This window comes from Tamandua tetradactyla, chromosome 10, assembly GCF_023851605.1.
Source record: "Tamandua tetradactyla isolate mTamTet1 chromosome 10, mTamTet1.pri, whole genome shotgun sequence".
Classification (NCBI taxonomy): Eukaryota; Metazoa; Chordata; class Mammalia; order Pilosa; family Myrmecophagidae; genus Tamandua; species Tamandua tetradactyla.
In genome coordinates this window covers 18,520,200-18,548,003 of record NC_135336.1, presented here as the reverse complement: position 1 = coordinate 18,548,003, position 27,804 = coordinate 18,520,200, and the positions used below count along the sequence as shown (strand labels likewise).

The 27,804-nt window shown below is 36.6% G+C and overlaps 1 protein-coding gene across 9 annotated transcripts in view; it reads right to left on the bottom strand.

Moving 5' to 3' along the window:
• Positions 1-27,804, bottom strand: part of LRCH3 (leucine rich repeats and calponin homology domain containing 3) — a 224,017-nt gene that overhangs the window by 41,450 nt on the left and 154,763 nt on the right. For 5 of the 9 annotated variants that reach the window (XM_077118052.1, XM_077118050.1, XM_077118054.1 and 2 more), the window contains 4 exons: positions 13,786-13,837; positions 13,240-13,389; positions 9,390-9,437; positions 7,789-7,842 (listed from right to left, as the gene is read on the bottom strand). In XM_077118052.1, coding sequence (XP_076974167.1) covers positions 7,789-7,842; positions 9,390-9,437; positions 13,240-13,389; positions 13,786-13,837 — 304 coding nt within the window. The remainder of the gene's footprint in view (positions 1-7,788; positions 7,843-9,389; positions 9,438-13,239; positions 13,390-13,785; positions 13,838-27,804) is intronic. The other 4 variants (XM_077118053.1, XM_077118055.1, XM_077118051.1 and 1 more) reach the window with 3 other exon arrangements.

Genomic DNA, 27,804 nt, shown 5'->3' with positions numbered 1-27,804 from the left:
AGGTTCGGTTCTGGGAAGGGCAGTGTGGGAGGGGTATTAGAGTGTGTGTGTGGCACTGTGTGAATGAGAGGAAGTCCCGGGCCATGCACCAGGCCGTGAGTGAGTTCGGATTCTGCAAGTTCGTGGCGATCCTCACATAGCTCCGGGTGAGCAACCTGGCTAGGGGTTTATACCAGACCACCAAAGCCAAGAGGCACCCAACATCCCCATGGGGGAGCCGCCAGACTGAAGGAAGCGACAGTTTATTAAAAACCCTTTGTTATTTGTCTGTAAGCCCTCCCACTAATCACTGGCACCACAGATATGAGAGCGGAAGTCAGTAAGACACTATTGCGGTGCATGATTTCTAACTTGAAGAAAGCTTTTACTAATGACTGGGGAATCAAGCTGATCCCTGACTGATTTAGGAAACTGTACAAATTAAAATAGACCACTTTTAAAAAGGAGGATAAAAAAAAGAATTTCTCTTATATTATGGCTTATTATTTACTCTGTCTTATAAATTAAATTTTTTACATTTCAGAGTAAGAGGAAAACATCTGTGTAAGGGTTTTAAAATTTATCTCATGAAGAGAATCTGTTCTTTGCCATTGCATGACCTTGGTGAAAAAAACAAAACAGTTAGAATGTGCACTTTAGCTGGGAGGATTGGCTATCCTCCTGGCAGGAGGTATAGTTTAATAAAAATATCTAGGTTCCAGGAAGCTCTTCTTGGTCCCTAGCCAGTTCCTGGAGGACCAAATTGGGCCTGGTCATGTAAGCTAATTGGAATTTGGTCACTATTATGTGAAGATGTCATAAAAAGAGGAAAGAGAAAAGAATCTTATGAGAGAAGAGCACCTCATTAAAATCTTATGCTCTGCTATGTATCTTAACTAAGGAAATTCTGCTGTCCCCAAAGTTGCTATAGATTTTTACTAATGAGGATTAAAATGCTGCTTCTGAAACTCTGGCACTTTTCTTTAGGTATTGATGCCATCTCATCTGGTGATGTAATTATGCTTTATTTTTAAAGATTCTTTTAATTATTTTCTTTAGTTACTTTCCTAATAAAATCTGTTTTTGTATCACTGAGGTCTGTGTTGTCTGCAAATCTGAACCCATAAATTAAATGGCCACAAATATCATGTTGCCTTTAGTGCACAAAATTGACACTATAAACAGGATCCGCATTTCAGCACAGCTTCATAGTGGTGAAGGTCAACAGACAAGCTTTAAAAATTTGTGCAGAAAATGTGGAGTATGTTCTTCTAAATGTTATAATGCTTTATTAGAATCATTCTTGATAAATTTTAAGTTGCAGTTTCTTATCTTTTTGTATGCAGAATGTTTTAAATTTAAATGTTTTCTCTCCCTGGGTTACACTTTCTAATGCTTTAAAACATTTGGGAATTTTAAGTCAGTAGCCCCTCTTCAAAATTTACTTAAAGTAAATTAACAATAAGTCATAAGCTTTAAACATAAATTAGGAAATAATGTCATTTTTTTAATGAAAAAAAGGTCCTCTAAGGTCAAAGTAAAAACCAAAGTGTGCTTGTTTGAAAGGAATTATGCCCCCTAGAAAAGCCATGTTTTAATCAAAATCCCATTTCATAAAGGTAGAATAATCCCTATTCAATACTGTATGTTTGAAACTGTAATTAGATCATCTCTCTGGATGATGTGATTTGGTCAAGAGTGGCTGTTAAACTGGATTAGGTGACAACATGTCTCTACCCATTTGGGTGGGTCTTGATTGGTTTACTGGAGTCCTACAAAAGAGGAAACATTTTGGAGAATGAGAAGATTCAGAGAGAGCAGAGCAGAATGACACAGCCACGAGAAGCTGAAGTCCACCAGCCAGCGACCTTTGGAGATGAAGAAGGAAACTACCTCCCAGGAAGTTTTATGAAACTGGAAGCCAGGAGAAGAAGCGAGCAGATAATGCTGTGTTCGCCATGTGTCCTTCCAGATGAGAGAGGTACCCTGACCGTGTTCACCATGTGACTTTTCAGGTAAGAGAGAAACTCTGACTGTGCTTGCCAACTGCCCTTCCACTTGAGAGAGAAACTGAACTTCAACGGCCTTCTTGAACCAAGGTATCATTCCCTGAATGCCTTAGATTGGACATTTCTATAGACTTGTTTTAATTGGGACATTTTATCGGCCCTAGAACTGTAAACTATCAACTTATTAAATTCCCCTTTTTAAAAGACATTGCATATTGCATTCCAGCAACTAGCAAACCAGAACAACCAAGAAACCCCAGGATGGGATAATTTACCTTACTCCTCACTTGCAGAGGAATGAGCAAAATGTACAGGACCCTGTAAAAATTGGGGAAATAAAATTAAACAGGAAAAGCCTATTTGGGTTGTTCTGTGTCTAGAAAGCATACCATTAGAAAAAGGAAAAAAATAAAAAAGAATTGGAATATATATAAAAAAGGATGGGCTATGGTAATGGAATATAGAAATATGTATGAACAGAAAAATTGAGCAATCTCTGAAAAAAAAAAAGAATTATGAAAAGGAATTGGCAGAATTAGAGGAAAAACTGTCCATGCTGCAGAATCAAAATTTTCTTTTAAAAAAAAATCAAACTTATAATTATCAGTTAGTAGCTGAAAGGGCTGCAGTCCATGTAGCCCAATATAAATATAAAAAGAGATAAGGTAAAATAAACAAAGGGAAAATACATAGTGTATTAGCCACTGCCACTGCTAATTGAAACCCTGATAAATGGGATGGTAATGTGTAGATTAAAGCAGATAATGAAAAACTGGGAATATTTTAGATTAAAAAAAAAAAAAAACCTAGTAAGCCATTAATTACCTGGATGGTCAGAATTGCTGATGCAGAGGCTGGAGGGATGGTGCTGGACTATGCCGACTGCATGAAATTTATAGGAATTAGCACCAATTCCTTCATACAGACTGCTTTTCAGAAGTTTAACCAGCAAACTGGAAAAAGTTCTAACTTGCTGACACTGGCTGAACGAAGGTATAATAAGCAATGCCCTGCTACACTATGTGGCCATGAAATATTAACCCTGGTACACTTTATAAAATGCTACGTAAAAATTAAAAAAAAAAAAATTTGTGTGTTGAAGTTTCAAATATGCATTAACTGGAGTGTTTTGGATATTAAATATTGTTCTGACAGATTCAATTTTTTTTTTTTTTGGCTTAAATAAAGGAAATGTATTGTCTCATGGTTTTGGAGGTTGGAAGGCTTTTTTTCTCTCAGGGCACACAGCGTTCTGGCAGGTTGGCAATGTTTTGGGTTCCTTGGCTTTCCTGTCACATGGTGATGTCTTCTCCTTTCACTTCTGAATTCTGCTGACTTCCAGCTTCTTCTACTTCATGAGGCTTTCTCTTCATAAAGTCTCTTGGTTCAAGAAGGCCGATGAAGTTCAGGGCTTCTCTCTCATCTGGAAAGGCACATGGAGAACACAGTCACAGTTTCTCTCTCGGCTTGGTTCAAGAAGGCCGACGAAGTTCAGGGTTTCTCTCTCAAATGAGAAGGCACATGGCAGACGCAGTCAGGGCTTCTCTCTCAGCTGGAAGGGCACATGGTGAACACTGTGTCATCTGCTAGCTTTCTCTCCTGGCTTCCTGTTTCATGAAGCTCCCTGGGAGGCGTTTTTCTTCTTCATCTCCAAAGGTCACTGGCTGGTGGACTCTCTGCCTCATGGTGCTGCAGCATTCTCTGGTCTCTCTGAATCTCCTGACAGATTCAATTTTGATAATAATCATGTGTGGTGAAATGTTTGTTTAAGGTGGTAACCTGAATATGAAAGCTATAAAGGATATGCTTTTCCTGAGAGAAAAAGAATAGTTTTGTCCTGACATGAAATGAACGGCTGTTACAGAATAAAGAATGTGGGATAAAGCCTGAATGATGTAGTAAGTTGCCGAGGGTTTGTGAAAAGGAAATTATGGTCAAAGTTTAAGAAAAAAAAAAAGTTTTCAATGAACTAGAAGGAAAGGTATTAAAAACAGTACCCAAACTCTTTAGCATCTACCCTCCCTTACCTGAGGTTAAACCAGGAAACATGGTATGGGTAAAAGGCTAAGAAGAAAAAAAAATTGAGGCTCCCTCCAGCCTTAACAGAAAGGTCCTTACCCATTGTTTTAGTAACCCCAACAGCTGTCAAAGTCATGAAGATCATCCTATGAATTGACCACTCTCAGGTCAAAAGGGCCACCGCAGACAACCCCTGGGAGTGTACCCGACCCCGAACACCTGACATGCATCATTCTCTGGGAGCCACTGTGCCCTTCTCCATTGCAGCTGAGATCAGCTGACCAGCCCACAACTAAGGCCTGAATGACCATCGCTGCCCTGCTCTAGCTCACCAGAAGCATCTAGTCAATGCAGGGCTGAAGCCTGAGGAGACTTCCAAGCCCTGTCTCCGTCACCCTGGAAGCTGACTGATCTATGCACACTGGAAGATTAAAGAATCAACACATGACATCCCGCCTGTTTGTTTTTTCTTACTCTTTGCATTTGTCTTTTGTTTGGCAGTTCTAGCCCTCCAGGAAATAAGTCTCCTGGAGTTCTTCCCAAAAACCAACTTTACCCTCTTACCCAGGTAACTTCCTCCCCTTCCTAGCTGCTGCCCAGAGTGTGTGCTTCCATTTCTCCCTGAGCCTAACTGTATTTTCGTGTGGTGGTACTCCCCGTAGCCAGCACCATGCGCCTCACTCCTCTTTTTCTGCTTGGCATGGTCATATATCCTTTCAAGGGGAATAATGTATGCCAGGCATGCCTCAAGACTACCTATGTTGGAAAAAGGTAAAAACTATAACCAGGATTCATGCCAGGGCAGTTCTCAAACTTGACTTATTCTGTATGTACCCTAAAGAAAAATCCCCTAGAATACTACAATCCCACCTCGCCAGGTTCAGTGATGGCTGTTTTTGCTACTCTAGGACGGCAAAACTGTGAAGGCCTCCTGAGAGCTGGTGCTAACTTTACCTCTTGCCCAAAGTTATGAGCTAAACCCTCAGTGAAAAAAAACCTGGGCTCCCGAAAACATGTAACCAAAGCTGCCAGAAGGTGAAGGAAACCCAAAGCAGGTGCTGGGCATAGAGGCCAGGGGGTATAGGCTGTCAAAGCGACAGATCAGACCCTCTCAGGGGATGTTGCCCCTCCCTCACTTGCACACCTCACATCACCCTACTTGGCCCAGGAAGATGGCTGGTTAGCCAAAGATGGGTGAGATTCCTCAGGGGAGGAACAACCTAAGACAGGCACAGTCACAAAGAGGCCATCAGGAGAAAACTTGAGGCCAACAGAGGGAGGGCACAGACCTTCACCCCCCTCAAACTGTGCATGGCTACATTGTTTCTCATGCCCAGCTCAGATCAGGAGGTACCAACAACTGCAACAAAAAAAGGACAAAATATGAATGATGTTATAATCCTAAAAGTTGGGGTAAGCATCAAAGGGGGGGAAATGTAGCACGCAGGCCTCTCCCCCGCTTTCTGTTTCAGCTTCCTTCTTTGTGGAAAAATCCTCAAACCTCCTCTCCTGACCTTCAGGAATGGGTAAAACTGCAGGCAAGCGAGATAAGACACATTCCTGGGATAAGGGCCCCTCCCCTACCCTTCAGGAACAGGTGAAACTGCAAATAGGCAAGATAAGACATTTCAATATGGATGAAAGCAACAAGGAGCTTGAAGAGTGACCCAAAGAAAACAGTGTGATGGCTATTAAATGTCACTCAATACTTATTCAAATCCTACTTTCAAGGTCTTTAAATTAAATTCAGTACTTATCTTGTAATATCAACAAACCTTTCCATCACAGAGCAATTTAATGAGCAGTCACTAGATGTGCTGCATTCACACGCTCATTGAAGAAATATTCATTAAGCACCTAATTTATCCCAGGAACTATGATAGGGACTGAGTATACACAGTTAAAACAGATAATATCTCTATGTGCACGAAGCTGAGAGTCTAGTAGTCCAATAAGGGAGAGATATAAAACAAATACTCGAATAAAATTACCGTGAAGGAAAAATCACTGGAGACATAATAGGAGGGAGGATGAAGAAAGGCCATTTTAAAGATATGTCACTTAAGCTAATACCTGGCAGGTGAATAGGAATTAACCAAAGAGTATATTCAGGGAGGGAAAGGCATTCCATGCAGAGGAAGCAGTATGTGGAAAGGACTTGACATATTTGAAAAAATGTTGGTAGAGTGGGAGCTCAGAGATAAGACTGGAGAGGTAGACAAGATAGAACTTGCAGGAGGTTGCAGGCCATGTTAAGAAGTTTGAACTTTATCCTAAAGGCAATATGAAGCCCTTAAAGTATAGTTTCGAGCAGATCAGAAGTATGATTAAGAATATGATTTTTTTTCTTGCACAGTACTGGGCATTATTTGACATACAAAGAAATATGAAAACATGGTCCTTGCTTTTAAAGGCTATCTAATTTAGAAGATCAAATATGTATACTTATCATTAAAATACAGGAATATGTATTTTGACAAATGGCTGAAGCTATTTCAAATTGCATGTTGAAGAATTTTTGTTCGTTTATTTTCAAATTCCACTTTTTCCTTCACAAGAAAGTCTGGGCAGTTGGATATGTGTTATTTATCTTCAGTTTTCCCTGGTCAGCCAGATCTAGATTTGAGTCTAGTCTTACATTTATTAGCCATGACCTTGGACAAATCATTTAACCATTCTATGCTTCAGTAATCATTTGCAAGTTGGTTAACAAAATTGCCTACCTCTTAAAGTTGCTGAGAGAAGTCAATGATAAAATTTTTGTGTTGTATCTGAACCATTCAATATATGCATGAATTAAAATGATTTGCTTCTCATGCCAATGAACTCCCAGTAAAACTCCAGACATTCATGGTTTTATAATCTATAAGACTGCCTACTTAAAATGTGTTTTAGCTATCTCAAAGGAAATGATGACTATAGGATACATAGAAATTTTAAGAGGGTATGGAAGTTCATGTAGTAAAAATCTCATGTTGAAGCATGCAATTAAAGTAGCTGTATGTACAATAGTGACAAGTTACTAGCAGTTACATATATCAGGAAGTGCTAAAGACAAATTAGATTTTTGAACTGCTAGTTTTCAATACTATTGTGAAAAAAAACATAAAACATGATAGGAAAAACAATACTTGTAATGATCAGAATTATCTTGTAAGGCTGAGAAAAGTTAAGACTTTCAATAAATCTCATGTTATATTCATTTTAAGCTGACAAAACAGGCAATGAACATAAATCAATGTTAAAAATGATAAGTAGGTAACATTCTATTAAAGCATTCTTGAGTTTATAAAATGGACATGGAGGGATAATCATTAGATGTAAGTATTCAAAAACAAAAATCGGGATGTTCAGCAGCTTAAAATAGATAACAAAACAAGATGCCAAATATACAGCATGGAGTCAGAGAATCTATTTAACACAGGTGACTCATGGATCAAATTAATGATTAATAAAGTAAGAGCATCTGGAATTAGAAGCAACATTTATAAAACTATTATTATGTTATGCTGCATACAAAAAAGCCAGTGTTCTCAATATAAATGTTTACTTTTGGAAGCACTGACAAAGATAATTGAATCATAGCTGCAGAATGCTGGAGCACTAGGTAAACCATAAGTGGTAATGTAGGGAAACAAGCTGTAGCTATTTGTAAAGAATTTAGTAATGCTGCTTATCATGTTTTATGGTATTCAGATAATTTCTGAGTGAAAAGTACAATTGCTATTCTACAATCTATAGACATAGCAGTGTAAAACTCCATTTTGTGCAAGGATCTTACCACTAACAAGGCACTATCATCAGTATGCTGAGACCTTCTGGATGGAAAGGGACACTGGAGAGGTGGAGAAAAATGAAGCAGTGTCAAAAAACAAACTACATGCACACACAATGCATTTCACACACAAGGAAAGAGACATTAAGACATACTTGTAAAGATGCTAACATACAGGACCACATTTACAGCCATCTGGAATTGATGCACCAGAATAGCTTATAAGATGATTCTGAGTACTGTTTCTTCCAAAGAGTTTAAACAACTTCAAATATAATCTTATTGCTTAAAAACCTCCTAAATCAAGGAAGGAGTGGAAATTATTATTCTCCAAGAAAGCTGAAGTATAGATATAGCAATAACAAAGAATTTGTGGTCATTTAGTAAGTCAGTGACAAATAAAACAATAAATCCAAGGGTCATGATTTTTAGTCTAGGCATCTCTTCATCAACCTCCTCAGACAAGACTATAATTGTAAATTAAAAAAACTGTACATTTTAATTTCCTGAGAAGATTGTTTTTGGATAATGAATTACCTCAGAATCACCATCAAAATGGAAATGTTGGGGTTAAAAAGGAAAAGTATATTTAACATATCAAACTCTGGCTATCAAATGTGTGCAGGATTATTACCACATGAAGAAAAGACAACTGAAGAATTTCAGTGAAGTATATATATCAGGTATTATATCAATGCATAATTATATATATATATCACATATATTATATATATAATATATCAGGTATTATATCAATGCATAATGTTCTCACATGAATAAGCAAAAAGGAGTTATTATATGTCCAATAAGATTTTAAAAAATCTTTCATTGGATTATTTAAAACATTTCAAACACTACATTTTCCCACACCAGCAACACTTGTCCTTTAAAAACACTGTTGAAAATTGATGCTTAAAAAGTGTGTTAGGCTTTTTCAAATAAATTATTTTATAAAAAGTTGAGTTGAAATTCACAGAAATAATGCCTTTAAACATTTTTTAGGGAAATAATGATCATAAATTGAAGAAATGAAGGGAAAGGTAAAAGAAAATGGTTAATGAGAAAGCCAACTATAATATATAGTCACTTATTAACTTCATTTTAAACAGATAAGAATAGGTTCATAAAATTTTAAAAGACTAAGTAATTTTACATTCTAACTTGTAATGAAAATGTGCCCCTTAATATCATAAAACTAATATGTACATATAATCAGTGATATGCACACTTAGGAAGTGACTATTGAAGCTGAAGTACTATGTAGTCTTTTTTGTTTAATGAGTCAATGCAACATTTGTCTGTGTCAGATACAACTACTGGAACTCTCATTATACTTCTAAAATGGATGAGGGGGATGGATAATGCCTCTGGTGGGGGATGGGACAAGAAGCATCATAATTTCCAGGTGGCTGTATATAGATTTAAAAAGCCCCTTCTACAGATTCTGATAAACACCTTGGTCTGTGTCTTTTTCTTCTTCTTAAGTAGAATTTTGTGAGTGGTAAAAGAAAAATATGGCAATATTTTTCACTGAAAACATAATAACCACATCAAAACATTTCATTTGCATTGCAATAATAATAAATTCCAAAGAAAAGGCGACTTACCTCACCATGTAAGGAGGGTTGTTTCCGTGGACTTTGTGATGCTTTCTGCTGTATATCCAACCCCCGCCACCCAATACAAAAAAGGGAAGTTGGTTAGAACCTGGAACACGTGGCAATGAGAAATTCTACTTACTAAAATAATCACTCACATTAATTTCTGTACTTCTTGTGTTTAGTGCTTTTCTTGACTTATTGGTTAGAAGATGTTACTTTTCCTCTTAAATAGCTTACAATTTTAATGAGGAGAAGAGCAAACTGGCACTATTATCATATATCCATAAGCATTGATAATATAGAAATAAAAAACTATATGTACATGCACACACATATTCACAATTAGAATAATGAACTCTCTCTATATTTGTTCAATGAAATCATTCTAATAGCTTCATACATCACTTCTAGTGCTAACAATTTCAGCTCTCTCCTATCAAATTTTGGATTTGTATTTATATTTGCAAACTGTCTCTTGTAAACCCCAAGTCACCTCATATTCAACATATCCAAAACAAACTCATAAATTCCCATACTAACAGGGTCCTTTACCCAATTTTCTAATTTTTGTAATTATATAATAATAATAAGTATAGTATCTCAAGTGAGTCTTCTAACAACATGAGATAAATATAATCACATTCATTTATAGATAAGGAACTAGATTGCAAGAGAAGTTATGTGACTTGTGCAAGGTTGCAATGTTTATCAATAACTTAGTGTAACTGTGATTTGTACCTATGGTTGCTGACTCCACATTCTACATTTTTTCCACATTACTAGATCCCTGTTAAAACCATTTTTAGCCTCAAAACCTTCCTGAGATCTTTTTTTTTTTAATATTCATTTTCAAGGATTTATTCAATGTTCGCTACACATTTATGTACAAGGCTCACTGATGCTTGTCTTGAAATCTCTTCATTTACAAAATCCATAGTAGTAGGGATGCAGCACCACCATAATAGTATTAAGTATTAGCTGCATCCATAATATTTCTAAAATACTTAATATTTAATAGTTAAATATATTTATGAGGAAACTAGAAGCATAGAATGATTCAGTAACTTTACAAAAGTCAAGCACATAGCCAGTGGCAAAGCTAGATTCAAACTCAGACATTTCTGATCCTATGCTCTTACCACTGTCTCCCCCTTGTAACCTTAGAAGTAATCTAGTTTGATACCTTCATTTTGCACCCTGGTTTAACTATTGCAATTACTTCTTATTTCATTTTCCTCCATGTAGTCTCTTTTTCCTGATTCTACACGAGCAGAATAGCTTTTCAGAAATATCTCTCTCATATTTTTCTCTTGCTTAATAACCTAAACTAGTTTTCTTCTGCAATACAGATCAGTATCAAACTCTGATTTGACATTTAATCATAACAGTCTAAAATGCAATCATTTATGTCTTTTAGTTGTATGATTTCTACAGAAGTAAGCTAAATGAGTTACTGCATGCAAAACACATAGACCAGCAGTTGGGACATGGTAAATATTAGCTGTTATTATTTGTTAAGAGGCAGTATAGCATTGTAGACAGAGCAGGCTTTGATGCCAGCTTTCCTGGATTAGAATCCTTGCTTTGCCATTTATCAGCTAAGTATTTAACCCTAGGCAAACTGCTATCCTCTCTAAGCCTTAGTTTCCTTATATAGAAAAGGGAATAATAATAATAATACCTATCTCACAGGTTTGCTGAGAGAATTATTTAAAATAATAATTATATATTTTAAAATATATTTTAATATTTATATTATATAGTTAATAATTATATGTTTTAAATAGGTTAATATGTTTATATATATATGAAGACCTTAAAATAATGCCTGGTACATAGTAAGCATTCAACAAATTTAAAGAAGTATTACCATTATCACCACCACCATCACCATCATTTTCACCATCTCACCAATTCATTTATCCTACCAAACACAATTTTTCTACTTAAACTGATAGTCTCTCATTCCTAGCTCCCAGCCTGTTTACATTTCCTCAACTTAGAGTGAACCCATTCCTATACCATGATCCATTATTTTCTTCCTCGCTAGGTCCCATCTACTTATTCTTCAGTGTCCTATACCATTTTCTTTTAAAGCATATTCTGATGAATCTTGTTCTCTAATCTCTTCTTCATCTTTGTTATACAACTAGTACTTTATTACAACTTGTCTTATTTTCTGTTTTGTATGTTTGCTTTATATCTCTGACAAAAACTAAGTTTTGCCTGGTGGGCAGGAATTTGTACTTTTTCCTCTTTAGGTTACTTACACAGGCATAAATATGGCCAGCCTTCCATAAGGAATATCAAATCAATGAATGAACAAACGAAGTTAGGCTTTAGAAAATCCAGATATGCCTTCTAACTGCAAAAACTAATTTACTATATATGACTACATTATTTAACATCCCTAGACTTACAGCTTCTCATCCGGGAAACGTGAATACCTCCATCTCCCCTATCTATAATACAGAAAGACATATTTTATAGATTAAATAAACCAATAGAGTAAAGTCCTTTGATTAGTTTTAAAGGAATATGTAAAAAGTTTTTATTTGGTAACAGATCAAGTAGGGATTTGAAGGAAAAGGGAAATGGTGTGACAAATTAGGAGAAATAGTATATGGATACCAGGTTACCTAAACCAAAGTACAAAGACAGAAGGAGATCATGATCACATGGTCAGAAGCAAAATAAGAGTTCTTGGCTAAGTAACTCTTCATTGTTATAAGACACAAAAGGAGACGACATCTCAGGGTAGAAAGTTTTGAGGGGAAGAAGAAGAGTGATAGGGAGGGAGGGACTAAGAGAGGTATTTTTGTAAGTTTCTTTTTATAGGAACATTAATTTTACTTTTTTGCCTTTGTTGTAAAGATTTCCATAAATCAGCTGAAAAAATAATAGGTAGTAGAACTTATCAGATAAGGAGGAATTAGATGAGGAAGAGACCTAAAGATCACCATTATGTGCTTGATACAGTTGAAATAAAAAAAAACATATATCAAGTGCATGGTACTTGAAGATGATGATCTTTGGCTAAATTTATAACACATAGGAGAGTAAGTATTTCAAGAATACAGGTAGTGATTCACTCATTCAATTATTCACTTAATGAATATATATTGAATTTTACTATAGGCTAAGACCTGCCTAGATCTAGAGATGTAGTAGTGAATAAGACAAAAATGGTCTCCGGCCTCATGGAATTCATAGGTGAATGGGAGAGACAGATATTAAACAAACAAAAATAGGAATAATTATTTAATAATGAAGAACAAATTCAAGGCAATTTCTGAGCAGAAAGACATAAGTAATACAGACAAAATAAAATAAAAGGAACAAGATTTAGATGTTCCATAGAGTTGTAAAACCTTCAGAAGAGAAATATTAATAGGGTTTGTTAATTTACTGGGTGAGGAGAGCAACACAAAGGGAAAAATCAAAATGACTCTAAAGTATTGATCCAATTTTTGGTATTCACTACAGTAATGAAGTTGGAGAGAGGTTAGGGTAGTAGCTTACATTTACACAGAACTTTATTATCTTTTTCACTTTCATGACCTTATTAATCATTACTCGGACATGAGAGATTGAGGAAATGGCAGATGGATAGTTAAGTGTGTCTAATGACAGCCTGCTAAGAGGAAAAGGTTATTGTCCTCTGATTTGTCCTCATGCTTACCTGCATGAGGACAATTAATCTAGTCACAAGAAGGAGACAGTCACCACTATTTAGTCAACAGTCCTTATAAAAAGAAAAAAAAATTTTGAGTTGGCATGTCAATTAAGGCAACAACAAAGCAGCAATTCCTTCTAAGTAATTTTGAGTAATATTCAATGGGTTAGAATGACTCACCTTGACAAAGTCCAGGACAGCTTCTCTCTGAATTTGCTTGGTTCTTATTTTCTCCTCCTCATACTGCAAGGCAGCAAGCTGTGCCTCTCTTCGAGTATGCTCTACTAATTGTTCTCTTCTCCGATGAAGTTCCAAGTCTGCATGTAATAGCTGGAACGAAAGTATCATTTTGTTTATGGAAGTGGGGATAAGAATCAACTTATCAATATTCCTTAATCAGTTTACGGACTGACCCAAGCAATGCTTACATTTAACACTTCTTTAACTGTGTTTACTGCTATTTTCTTCCCATCTTTGTACGAGTTCTTATATATTCTAGGAAACCATCATGAGAGTAAAAGATTTTCTGTCTAGAGTCTAAAAACAGTTAGCAAATATCAAGTGGGTATGTTTGAGGACATACCTGTATGACTGAGGACACAGGTGATAATGTTTACAGATAACTGGTAAATAATGGCAATTTAAGTATTACAAAGGAAGAAAACCACCTTATTTAACAAAACAACTAAAACAAAAAACCCCAAAATCTAGCATTATGAAAATTACCTGGTTGTGACTTGGTGACAGTGATAAGAGAGAAGATGGCTCAACAGGAACCCTGACCCCAGGGGGGAAAAAGAAAAGAAAAAACTCTTTGATAACAAGACAAGACAGATGGATATATAAAGGATAAGTGAAATTTTACTGTTAAAGTAGCTTTCTATTAATCATTAGGCAAACAGTCTAGTCAGCACCAAAAGAGTAACTGCATTTTGTAAGCTTGAGCCAAAGTCATTAAATTAAGTTGCAGGAATACCCAATGTCTCTGATTCATGTTTCACATGATGATTATCACTGATTATAGCTAGCTAGCAACTGTCGAAATCAGCCAATGAGGACAATAAAGTTATCTGAGATCATGTTTTCACACAGTTGCATTTCTTCATAACACACATTATCTATCTACTTTACTACCATGATTGAAACAAGATACACATACAGTGAAACTCTTTTATATACAAAGATATTTAGCAACAAAAATCTGGAATACGATAGAATCTGGCTACTGTACCCGTAAAATATTCGTCTTATTTTCAATTGATGAAGAACTTTAATAACAATAGTAAAATACCTTTTGATTTTATTTATAAGAAAAGATGAAACCCAATTTGATGCTTAAAAAATAGTATTTGCCCTTCAGTTTTATCAGTATTAATTCTTACAATATGGGTTTGTCTTTTTTTTCCTGAACCAAATTTAGTTTTTAAGTCTCTGTAACTCTTATGTGTCTCTAAAAAGAAAAATATTGGGGCAGTGACTAAAAAAAAAATTTTTTTTATTAATTAAAAAAATTAAACAAAAACATTAACATATATGATCATTTCATTCTACAAATATAATAAGTAATTCTCAGTATCATCACATAGTTGCATATTCATCATTTCTTAGAACATTTGCATCAATTCAGAAAAAGAAATAAAACGAAAACAGAAAAAAAAAAAGATTATACATACCATACCCCTTACCCCTCGCTTTCATTGATCACTGGCATTTCAAATTAAATTTATTTTAACATTTGTTCCCCTATTATTTATTTATTTTTAATCTATATGTTTTACTTGTCTGTTGATAAGGTAGATAAAAGGAGCATCAGACACAAGGTTTTCACAATTGCACAGTCACACTGTGAAAGCTATATCATTATACAATCATCCTCAAGAAACATGGCTACTGGAACACAGCTCTACATTTCAGGCAGTTCCCTCCAGCCTCTCCATTACACCTTGAATAACAAGGTGATATCTACTTAATGCGTAAGAATAACCTCCAGGATAACCTCTTGACTCTGTTCAGAATCTCTCAGCCATTGACACTTTGTCTCATTTCACTCTTCCCTCTTTTGGTCGAGAAGGTTTTCTCAATTCCTTGATGCTGAGTCTCAGCTCATTCTAGGGTTTTTCTCAGAAATTCCAGGATTTCTGCCACACATTGCCAGGAAGGTCCACACCCCTGGGAATCATGTCCCACGTAGATAGGGGGAGGGTGGTGAGTTTGCTTGTTGTGTTGGCTGGAGAAACAGGCCACATCTGAGCAACAAAAGAGGCTCTCTTGGGGGTGACTCTTAGGCCTAAATTTTAAGTAGACTTGACCTATCCTTTGCGGGGTTAAGTTTCATATGAACAAACCCCAAGACTGTGGGCTCAGCCTATAGCCTTGGCTGTCCACACTGCTTGTGAGAATATCAAGAATTCAACTTGGGGAAGTTGCATTTCTCCCCGTTCTCACCATTCCCCGAAGGGGACTTTGCAAATACTTTTCCACTCACTGATCACATCACTCTGGGATTTATCGGGGCATCACTCTGGACAAACCAACAAAATCTCATGTCCTATCCAAGATTCCAAGTACTTATGGTGTTCAATCCAGCTATCTACATGTTACATTAGGAAATGCACTAGTCAAAATATAAATTTTGTACCAAATAAACATTTTTTGCTTTAGTCTCACACATAAGGTGAAATTTTAAAATATTAATTACCATCTATTTTCAGCACCCTGCAGTAATGACATTCCTTTGTTCTTCCTCATGCACAAACATTTTAAAAATTTGTACATTTAGTCACTATTATTATACACTCCAGGCATTCCTAGATTATACCATCTCAATCTTTATCATCTATCTTTCTTTCTGATTTCATTTAGGGGCAGTGACTTTTTGACATTCAAAGACTGAAATTCTGAACTATGATTATTAGCTATCAGATCACTGGGTTGATTTAAAAACTTAAAGAAATAAAAACAAAACCCATAAAGTTTCAGTAGTTTCTTATTATCTAACAATAATAACACAAATTCTTCAATCTAACATTCAGAACTCTTAACCCATTTAATAAGCATACTTACATTGGAATCTAAGTAGCACAATCTCTACATTCACCATATTAATTTCTTACTTCAAGACTTTGATAATGATGCCCTTCCAAAAGAAAAATGAAGTACAGGATCCCTTCCTCATGTCATCCAAATGCTACTCAGCCTTTAAAAGCTATTAAATTTTACTTCCTTCATAAGGCCTCTTCCAAAAATCCTAATCTATGGGACTTTTCCTATTACCTGAAAAGAGCCTTTTAAGAATCTTATTTTTCTTCTTCCTTTGATGTACTTATATAATCAACACTTCTTTTGCATGATTAGTGTCAGTTTTTTGGATATTTTTCAAAGGCAAGCAGAAACTAACATTCATTGAGCTCTTACATATGTGTGAAGAGCCTTATATTCTGTGTTATGTGCTTTATACATGCAGCATTTCTTGATTCTTAAAGAAATCACTCCACTCAATTACTCTTCACAATAATCTTATCAAGTAGGTACTATTATTCTCATTTTACAGTTGAGAAAACTGAAGCACAGAAAATGAAGTACCTTTCCCTAGGTGACACAGCCAGTAAGTTGTGGAGTTGCATTTGAATCCTTGTCCATCTGATTCTACAGTAGTTTGCCTCTCAACTACTCAGTTGGCAGCCTAAGAGAACTGAAAGGGATCTCAGAAATCATGGGAATCCAAGCTACTAATTTTACAAAAGAGAAGAATGAGGCCTTCAGAGGTTAAGTGATAATTACTTACTGGCCAAGTCTGGATTTAAAATTCAAGCTACCTAAACTGTAGTTCAGGGTTCTTTTTTATTACACCAATTTCTCCTCTACAGCAACAGAAGCTGGGAGGGCAAAAGGGAGAAGCACAAGATTTAAAAGCAAATGATTATAAATATTAAAGAGAAATGACCTGAAATGGCAAAAACTAGTCTGTGACAAGTTAAAAGATGAAGGCAGAAAGGGAAGCATGGCATATGAAGGAATAAAAGTGGTAGTGAAAGGTATTTGAGAATTATAGTTCCTTCATGCCAACCACCTGGTGGTAATGTTGGCCCATTAGAGCTTTGTTATTCATTGGTGTTATCAAGCTATTTATGTGGTATGATTTTTTTCATTTATAAATATGTTTCTCAATGGGGGCATAACTGACATTTTCGGTAAGATAATTGTTTGTTGTATAAGATTATCCCACACTTTATATGTAGCTTAGCCTTATTCTCTGCCAGGAGTACCTGCATTCATTTTTTTAAAATGCAATTTTGAGATATATCTACATACTATATAATCATCCAAAGCTTACAATCAATAGCTCACCATATCAACACAAAGTTGTGCATTCATCACCACCAATTTTAGATTATTTCATTACCCCAAAAAATAAAAAACAAAAAAGAACATCTCAAACATCCCATACCCCTTACCCCTCTGTATTAGTTATTTATTTTTGTCTTTATTTTCCTATTTCTCTTCCCATACACTAGAAAAAGGCAGCATAAGTCACAAGGTTTTCACAATCGCACAGTCACATCGTAAAAGATATATAGTTATATAATCATCATCAAGAATCAAGGCTACTGGATTACATTTCAAAAGTTTCAGGCACATTCTTCTAGCTATTCAAATACACTAGTAGAAACTAAAAAGAAATATTTGCTATAATGCATAAAAATAACCTCAAAGATGACCTCTTGACTCTATGTGAAATCTCTTAGCCACGAAACTATCTTGTTTCATTTCTTTTCCCCCTTTTGGTCAAGAAGGCTTTCTCAATCCCATGATGCAGGACCAGGTTCATCCCTGGGAGTCATGTCCCACATAGTGGGGAGAGTAGAGAGTCACTAATTTTTATTTCTGTAAAATTAATCTTCTGCTAATGCAATCTAGTATGGTTTTCATCTCTAGTTGTTCCATTTCATCCCCTATGTTCTATTTCTTTGCAGAAACTTTCTATTTTTCTATTAATTTCAAGAGGGGTTCACCCTTATTTCTCAGACCATTCTTATATTAGCAGATTTAAAGCCTCTGTCAGTGTGCTGGTCTGAAAGGAAGTATGCCCCCGAGAAAATCCATGCTTTAATCAAAATCCCATTTCATAAAAGTAGAATAATCCCTATTTAATGCTGTATGTTTGAAACTGTAACCAGATCATCTCCCTGTGATTTAGTCAAGAGTGGATGTTAAACTGGATTAGGTGATGACATGTCTCCACCCACTTGGGTGGGTCTTGATTGGTTTACTGGAGTCCTATAAAAGAGGAAACATTTGGGAGAATAGGAGATTTGGAGCAAGCAGAGAATGCTGCAGAATCATAAAGCAGAGAGTCCACGAGCCAGTGACCTTTGGAGATGAAGAAGGAAAATGCCTCCCGGGGAGCTTCATGAAACAGGAAGCCAGGAGAAGAAGCTAGCAGGTGAAAGAAGTGGGACTGGGAGCTGTGCCACAGTGAGCCAGGGGAGGATGATGGAGAGTTAACTCATGAGAAGCATGGGCAGGGAGTATACGGGGGAAATATGAATATGTACATCAAGTTGCAACAAGACCTGAGGGAAGTTTTGAAGTTCCTGGAATTGGCTTGTGGACAGTGTCCTAGGGGAAGTGACCAGGTGGGACCCTCATGCTGCTGCCAGGGAAGTACCTGACTTGCATCTAAGTGGAGGTGCATGACTTTGGAGACATCCTGAAAGCAAAATAAGTAGGACTTGCATCTTGATTGAATGAGGGAGGAAAGGAAAAGGTCAAATGTCACTCATAGAGCTTGGTCTTGACTGTGAGTTTGGGAAAATAAGGGAGGAGCACCTTTTCAGGGTCCTGGGCTCAGTCAGTTCTGACTCAGCCTCCCTTAGTGTCTGGGACTTCTGGACAGATGGTCACCATCTCCTGTGCTAGAAGCAGCAGTGACTCTATACTAGTTAGTTGGTAGTTCATTTCACACCTCTTACTCTACACTGGGGCAAACAATGATCTATTTTCTATCTTTATGGACTTGCCTTTTAAAAATATTTCTTATAATGAAGTCATAGTATCTGTGTCCCTTTCTATCTTCTTTCACTTACTAAGATGTTTTCAAGGTCATCCATTTTGCAGCATGCATAAGTAGTTCATGCCTTTTTGTGACTGAATAATATTCCCATGAATGCATGCTTCTCTGGTGCCATTCCACCAGCACGACCTCCCTGAGCATCTCAGGGCTCCAACCTTGAGGATGAGGCAGATGGTCTTGTATGTCACATAAAAGCAGGGCCACTTCACACAGTGGTCCAAGTTCATCTTCTGAGTGAATACTCCCAAGGGATTTTTTTTTTAACATTAATTCTATTTTTTAGGATAGCGTCTCTTCTGCTACCCCTTCCAATAAGCCATTTCTAGAATATGGAAACATAGGGATAGACCATCTATTCATTCCTCTTGATTTTATTTATAAGATGCAAATGGTCATATGGTTTGCTAACTTGCGATCATCATTTTTTTTACTTTCATTTCTTTCTACCAGGTATCAGAAATTACACTGAGGGCAACTCAAAGTAAAAAAGTGATGCCACTAGTTGGAGGTGTCTCAGACTGTGTGCCTTTGTGTCTCTAAAGCCTCTTTTTCTCATCTGCATGCACGGGCAGAGGGTGTCCCTGCATTCATTTTGGGAAACAATTTCCACATAACAAAAATATTTTCAAATATCCTCTGGGGAGTGCTGTTGTCCCCTGTTGAGAAGTACCTACACATTATACTTTCCTAAATTAAAAAAACACAAGTAAAAACTTAAGTTACACTATTTCCCTCTTTCTCTCCACATTTTTTATTATAGGTTCCAAATCTTTGAAGTATTCACAAAATTCTCTTTCTTAAAAATTCTAGGCATCAAAAAATAAGTTTTAAAAGAATAAATTTTGTTTATAATTTTTAAAAAGTACAGAATAAATTAATGATTTCCCTAGACAAGATTTTAAAGAACATTGAATCTAGGAAACGACTTCCTTCAATTTATTAATCCTAGTCAATCTTTATCTTACCACTCTAAGTTAGTACATCTGCAGTCAAAAGTTTTCAACATAACAGGAAGAGAGGGTTGACAGGGTAAGATTTTAACTGGCATATAACTAATAAGGAATGAAAAATGAGTGAATATAGTCACACTTACTGGTCTGGGAGAAGCAACATAGGATAGTAGTTAATGGACTTTGGAATTAGTTAAGACTGTTTGAATTCAAGGCCTGTCTTTCACTAGTGGGTGTTGTGAAGAATACAAATGGAAAATTCCTCGTATGACAGCACAGGTTCAGATTAAGAAAAGATTCTCCCAGGGCTATCAGAATAAGAATTTCAAGACTTGGAACTTGGATATTACACCTGGGTGATGGAGGTTGCTCAGCAGCAGAATTATTGTAACATGTGATAATATTCCACACACTACGTGTGCTATACAAGTGGTATTTACATGCAGACATGGCTAACGGTATAATAAGCAGCGAGCTCATAATTATCTACTCTTTTGACTGGTATGTATCTCAATCTTCCCAGACTGCCTAGATTCATGTCCTAATGCTCATTTGTGAAAAAATAATGGAGACAATAACCTTAGCTTATGTATATGCCTTGCATTGCCTAATGTTTGCTTTGGGAATAATTCAAAATTAAAACAATCTTAAATAGTTCAAATCATCATTCCTATACATCCTCACAAACCCAGACGAAGCACTATGTTTTGGCCTCATTCATTGAATTAGGTAAGTTATTTAACTTCCCTAAGCCTTAACTTCCTCATTTATAAAATGAAAATAATTAAGGTCTACCTTAATTAGATGTTATAAAGATTAAATGAGATATTGCAAATAAAATGCAATTCCTGGCACACAGTACCTGCCTGAATATTATTAATGACTCATTCATCCGGATACAATCTTAGAAAATAGGTGCCCCCTACTTTCGGTCTCATGCATTTTTAGTATCTTCTGGAGCTGTAAATGTAAAAGGAAATCTTACAGAAATTGGACATGGAAGTCACAGCAGTAAAGGCATACATCAGGGTTATTGCAGATTTGGTTTCAGACCAGAGCAATAAAGCAAATATTGCAATAAAGTAAATCACATGAATTTTTTTGGCTTCCCATGGTATATAAATGTTTAAACTATACTGTAGTCTACTCAATAGCATTATATCTAAGAACAAAAATACAAAAAACAAAAAACAGAAACAGTGTATATACTTTAATTTAAAAATAATCTATTGCTACACAATGAGATAACCCAATCAGTTGAAGGCTTTTAAGGATGAAGAGAGACTTCACTGCTGCTTCAGCCAGTAAGCCTCTCCTGGGAGATCATCCAGACCATTCATTGGAGCCGACAGCTTCACATTCTGCCCTATGGATTCTGGACTCTTCCATTCACATGGTTGTGTGAGACACCTTTATAAATCTCATATCTGCACATCTCTCCTGTTGGTTCTGTTTCTCTACAGAACTCTAACACTGCAGGCAAGAAAGCAGTATAAACCTCAGTGCACATCTCCATCAGAGCTCTTGGGTCACCAGGTGCATTGTCAATGAGCAGTAACATTCTGAAGGGAATCGTTTTTCTGAGCAGTACATCTCAACAGTGGTCTTAAAATATTCAGTAAACCATATTGTAAACAGATGTGCTGTTATCTAGACTTTGTTGTTCCATTTACACAGCAGAGGCAGAGTAGATTTAGTATCATTCTTATGGGCCACAGGATTTTCTGAATGGTAAATGAGCACTGGCTTCTATTTAAAGTCACCAGCTGCATTAGCCTCTAATAAGAGGCCTGTTCTAGTTTGCTAGCTGCCGGAATGCAATATAGCATTTTTAAAAGGGGAATTTAATAAGTTGCTAGTTTACAGTTCTAAGGCCATGGAGATGTCCAAAAGCAAGTCTATAGAAATATCCAATCTAAGGCATCTAGGGAAAGATACCTTGGTTCAAGAAGGCTGATGAAGTTCAGGGTTTCTCTCTCTACTGGAAAGGCAGGTGGTGAACCGGGCAATGTCTACTAGCCTCCTTTCCAGGCCTCTTGTTCATGAAGCTCTCCAGTGGCTTTCTCCTTCATCTCCAAAGGTCGCTGGCTGGTGGACTCTGTGGTTCTCTCATCTTTCTGTCATGGTTCTGAAGCTCTCTCCTCTTTCTCAAAAGGAACTCTCTCCAAAATGTCTCCTCTTTTATAGGATTCCAGTAATTAATAAAGACCCCATGGGATGGGTGGAGACACGTTCCCATCCAATCAAGTTTAATACTTGAGAGAGTCACATCTCTATAGAGATAACCTTATCAAGTTTCCAACCTATAGTTCTGCATAGAGATTAGAAAAAAACGGTTGCTCCCACAAGACTGATTAGGATTAAAATATGGCTTTTCTAGGGTACATAAATCCTTTCAAACCAGCACAAGGCCTAAATTCAATACTGTTGTGTCTCAGAGAATAGGGAGGCCTGAGGACTGGTTGGTTGGTGGAGTAGTCAGAACACACACATTTATCAATGACATTTGCCATCTTATATGGGTGCTTTTTGTGGTATCCCAAAACAATTACAATAGTAATATCAAAGATAACTGATCATAGGTCACCATCACAGATATAATAATAAGAAAAGTATGAAATATTGTGAGAATTACCAAAATGTGACACAGAGACACAAAGTGAGCAATTACTGTGGGGAAAATGACGCCAATAAACTTACTCGTGCAAGGCTGCCAAAAAATTTCAATTTGTAAACGCAATATCTGCAAAGCACAATAAAGCAAAGCGCTTACAACAAGGTATGCCTGTATATCAAAGGTCAACCTGGGTGGATTTGCATAGGACTTTACCAAGTAGAATTCTGACTAGAATTCTCACCTTCCTAGACTGATCTTTTGCTCTGAAGACCCAGAGACTTAATTCTGGCTATTACCTGGGGAGTTTTTAAAAGCAGTTCAAACAATGGTCCAAGGACCTTGAGCATCTCCAAGACCTTCTAAAAACTATTTTTATAATAATACAGAGACCTTATTTTCCTTTTTCACTGTATTGACCTTTTGCTGAGATGACAACAGCAATTGTTGGTAAGACTGCTGGTGTGTTAGCATGAATCAAGACAGTGGCACCAAACTGTGCAAGTAATAATGGCATCCTTTCTTAAAAATATTTTTTACAATTTTTAAAAATATTTCTATTGAGAAATCTTCACATACATACAGTCTTTACATGGTATACAATCAATGGCTCACAATATCATCACATAGTTGTGCATTCATCACCATGATCATTTTTAGGACATTTACATCACTCCACAAAAAGAAATAAAAAGAAAAAAGAAAAAACTCATACATACCATATTCCTTACCCCTTTCTCTCATTGACCACTAGCATTGCAAACTACCCACTTTTTTACCCTTTGTCGCCCCTTATTATTTATTTTTTATCTTTAATTTTTAATCATCTGTCTCATAACCTGGATAAAAGAAGCATCAGACAGAAACAGGGTTTTCAGAATCACACGGTCACAGTAGTTATATAATCATCTTCAAGAATCAAGGCTATTGGGACACAGTTCAACAGTTTCAGGTATTTCCCTCTAGCTACTTCAATACATCATAAACTAAAAAGGGATATCTATATAATGTACAAGAATAACCTCCAGGATAATTTCTCAACTCTGAAATCTCTCAGCCACTCATTCTGGGATTCCTGTCCCACACTGACAGGGAAATTTACACCCCTGGGAATCATGTCCCATGGTGCAGGGAGGGCAGTTAGTTCATTTGCTGAGTTGGCTTAGAGACAGGCCACATCTGAGCAACAAAACGGATTGTCTGGGGATGACTCCTAGGCATAATTATAAGAAGACTTAGCTTCTCCTTTGCAGAAGTAAGCTTCACAGGTGTGAGCCCCAAGATCAAAGGCTCAGCCTTTGAACTGGTAGTCTCCACTGCTTGCGAGAATATCAGGAATTCCCCAGATGGGAAAGTTGAATATTTCCTCCTTTTTTCCCAGTCCCCCAAAGGAACTTTGCAAAGACTTTTTTATTCTCTGCCCAAATTACTTGGGGACTGTAAAGGAAATAAATGTAGAGATGAATAAGACTGAACTATAACCCAGGCAGGCAACTGCACATCAACATTTAGTATTCACCGCAAGTTACAACTGAACAATATTTTCTCTGACAAAGTGAAGACATGAATAGCTAATTAGGCCTGTTGGCCCAGGTCCTGGCTAAGATAAGCTACAGACATCATGATGCCTTCATGGAGAGAGTGGCTCTGGAATGCTTTGTGATACATTAATCAATAAGGAGACCATGTGCCAGTAACCAGGAACTAGCCCCTCCTGAGTATGTGCACAAGAGCACTTCAACTCCTGGAATAGCCCATATGAATACTGGTCTTGCTAAGGAAGACTTTGGAAGTCTTATCCAGGAGGGGATGCTCTGCCTGGGACTCTGTGGACTGACTGGGACTCAGATAAGCTAAAGTCCGGGACTACCCCAGCCAGAAGTATGAGATGTGGGGACTTTCCCTAGTTTGGTGAGAATCTTTCTTTCTCTCTCTCTTGCTTTCACTTTTATAGTCTGCTGGCCAGGTTTAAAAGTGTCTTATGTTTGTTTGTTATACTTGTTTATGTCGATGCACGTATTGTTTTTTATATAATCATTTTGAATTAATAATCAGAAAATTCAAAATAAGGCTTTTTAAATAATCAATAAACTGTTCAAATTGTTAATCAAAGCATGCCTTTTGCTCCTAAATATTGCTTACGTGAAACTGGGATATATCAGGGCACCACACTAACCTGGAGAAACCAACAAGATCTCACTCCTTGTTGAATACTCCATGTAATTATGGTGTTCAAATAAACTGACCATATAAGTTAAGTTCGATAATGCACTACCCAAAATGTAAAATTTGCACCAAATACACATCTCTCCCTTTGGTCTCAGCAGAAGTTGACATTTTAAAATATGGATGATATCTCATCCTTTACCCTGTACTCTGATTTACCTTAGTCCTATCCAGATCAGCTTCATTCATATCTCTAGTCAAAGTCTGATCACTTTTTCAGCTTTTTAAACACTTGCTGTATGGGGTAATATTGACTTCCAGAGCTTCAGAGCTCTAACTCTGAGTCTCAGGTGTCATATAAATACTTGAAGTTTCTGAAATGACCAGGTTATAAGCAAATAGCTCAGTATCTCAGAATTTAGAAATACAGTTACAACTGCTGAATATTTGTGACTGCTGTAAGAGCTTACAATGTAGGACCCTTTACATTAGGCCCCAACCTGATAACCCATGCTTCTGACTTCAATTCTCCTAGTTTGTATACTATAGTTAGTCCATATAAGTGATGCATGATAATATTTGTCTTTTTGTTTCTGACATTTCACTCAACACACTGTCCTTAAGGTTCATCATCTAGTTTCATGCATCACAACTTCATTCCTTCTTGCAGCCACTCAATAGTCTGTTGTACGTATATACCACAGTTCCCTCTTCAATCCCTCAGCCGCTGTACCCTTAGGCCACCTCCATCCATTGCGAATTGTGAACACTGCTACCATAAACACCAGTGTGCAAATGGGTGTCCCTACTCTCAGTTCCTCCAAGTATATACTCAGCAATGGGGTTGCAGGATCATATAGTAAACCCACGCCTAGCCTCCTACTGAACCACCACCCTACCCTCCAGAGGGGCTGAACCTCTCAGCTTCCCTACCAACAGTGAAGAGCTACATCTCTTGCTCCACACTTTCTCTAGCACTTTGTCGTTTCTCTCTGTCCGTTTTTAAAGTTTTATTTGCAGTAACTGTATTCTTTACTGCCATGCAGTTGCAGTGAAAAAAAAAGAGCAGTTTCAGTTAAGAATGGCTTTGATTAAGGAGAAAATATTAAAAGTTTTCCTGAATCTTGATTTTTGACAACATGTATATATTTCCTCTTTTTATTAATTATATATTTAAAAATATATATAACGGAAACATTCTTAACTTTTGATCATTCTGTTCTACCTATATTTTCAGTAATTCACAATATCATCACATAGTTGCATATTCATCATCATGATCAATTCTTTGAACATTTGCATCAATTCAGAAAAAGAAATAAAACAAAAACAGAAAAAAATTCATATACACCATACCCCTTACCCTTCCGTTTCACTGATCACTAGTATTTCAATATAAATTTATTTTCACATTTGTTCCCCCTATTATTCATCTTTATTCCATATGTTTTTCTGGTCTATAGATAAGGTAGATAAAAAGAGCATCAGACACAAGGTTTTCACAATCAGTCACATTATGAAAGCTATATTATTATACAATCATCTTTAAGAAAGATGGCTACTGGAATGCAGCTCCACATTCTCAGGCAGTTTCCTCCAGCCTCTCTGTTATACCTTAACTAAAAAGGTGATATCTATTTAATGCGTTAAGAATAACCTCCAGGATAGCCTCTCGAGTCTGTTTGGAATCTCTCAGCCATTGACGCTTTATTTTGTCTCATTTCTTTCTTCCCCCTTTTGGTCAAGGTTTTCTCAATCCCTTGATGCTGAGTCTCAGCTCATTCTAGGATTTCTGTCCCACGTTGCCAGGAAGGTCCACACCCCTGGGAGTCATGTCCCACGCAGAGAAGGGGGAGGGCACTGAATTTGATTGTTGTGTTGGCTGGAGAGAGTGAGAGGCCACATCTGAGCAACAAAAGAGGTTCTCTTGGGGGTGACTCTTAGGCCTAATTTTAAGTAGACTTGACCTATCCTTTGTGGGGTCAAGTTTCATATGAACAAACCCCAAGATTGGGGGCTCAGCCTGTAGCTTTGGTTGTTCACACTGCTTGTGAGAATATCAAGAATTCAACTTGGGGAAGTTGAATTTTCCCCCTTTTCACCATTCCCCAAACGGGACTTTGCAAATACTTTTTTATTCACTGTTCATATCACTAGGATTTATCTGGACAAACCAACAAAATCTCATGTCCTACTCAAGGTTCCATGTACTTATGGTGTTCAATTAAGCTATCTATGTACATTATATTAGGAAATGCACTAGTCAAAATATAACTTTTGTACCAAATAAATATTTTTTGCTTTAGTCTCGCACATAAGGTGAAATTTTAAAATATTAATTACCATCTATTTTCAATACCCTGCAGTAATGACATTTCTTTGTTCTTCCTCATGAAAAACATTTTTTTTTAAATCTGTACATTTAGTCACTATCATTATACACTCTAGGCATTTCTACATTATACCATCTCAGTCTTTATCGTCTTTCTTTCTGATTTCATTTGTGCCCCCAGCCCTTCTCCCTCTATCATTCTCACTTTCAGCTTCATTCAGTGTTTTAACATAATTCTATTATAGTTAGGTAGTTCTGTGCTGTCCATTTCTGAGTTTTTATATTCAGTCCTATTGCACAATCTGTATCCCTTCAGCTCCAATTACCCAATATCTTACCCTATTTCTATCTCCTGATGGTCTCTGTTACCAACAAAATTCTCCAAGTTTATTCACTAATGTCAGTTCATATCAGTGAGACTATGCAGTATTTGTCTTTTTGTTTCTGGCTAATTTCACTCAGCATAATGTTCTTAAGGTCCATCCATGTTGCTACATACTTTATAACTTTATTCTGTCCTACAGCTGCATAATATTCCATCGTATGTATATACTACAGTTTGTTTAGCCACTCGTCTGTTGATGGACATTTTAGCTGTTTCCATCTCTTT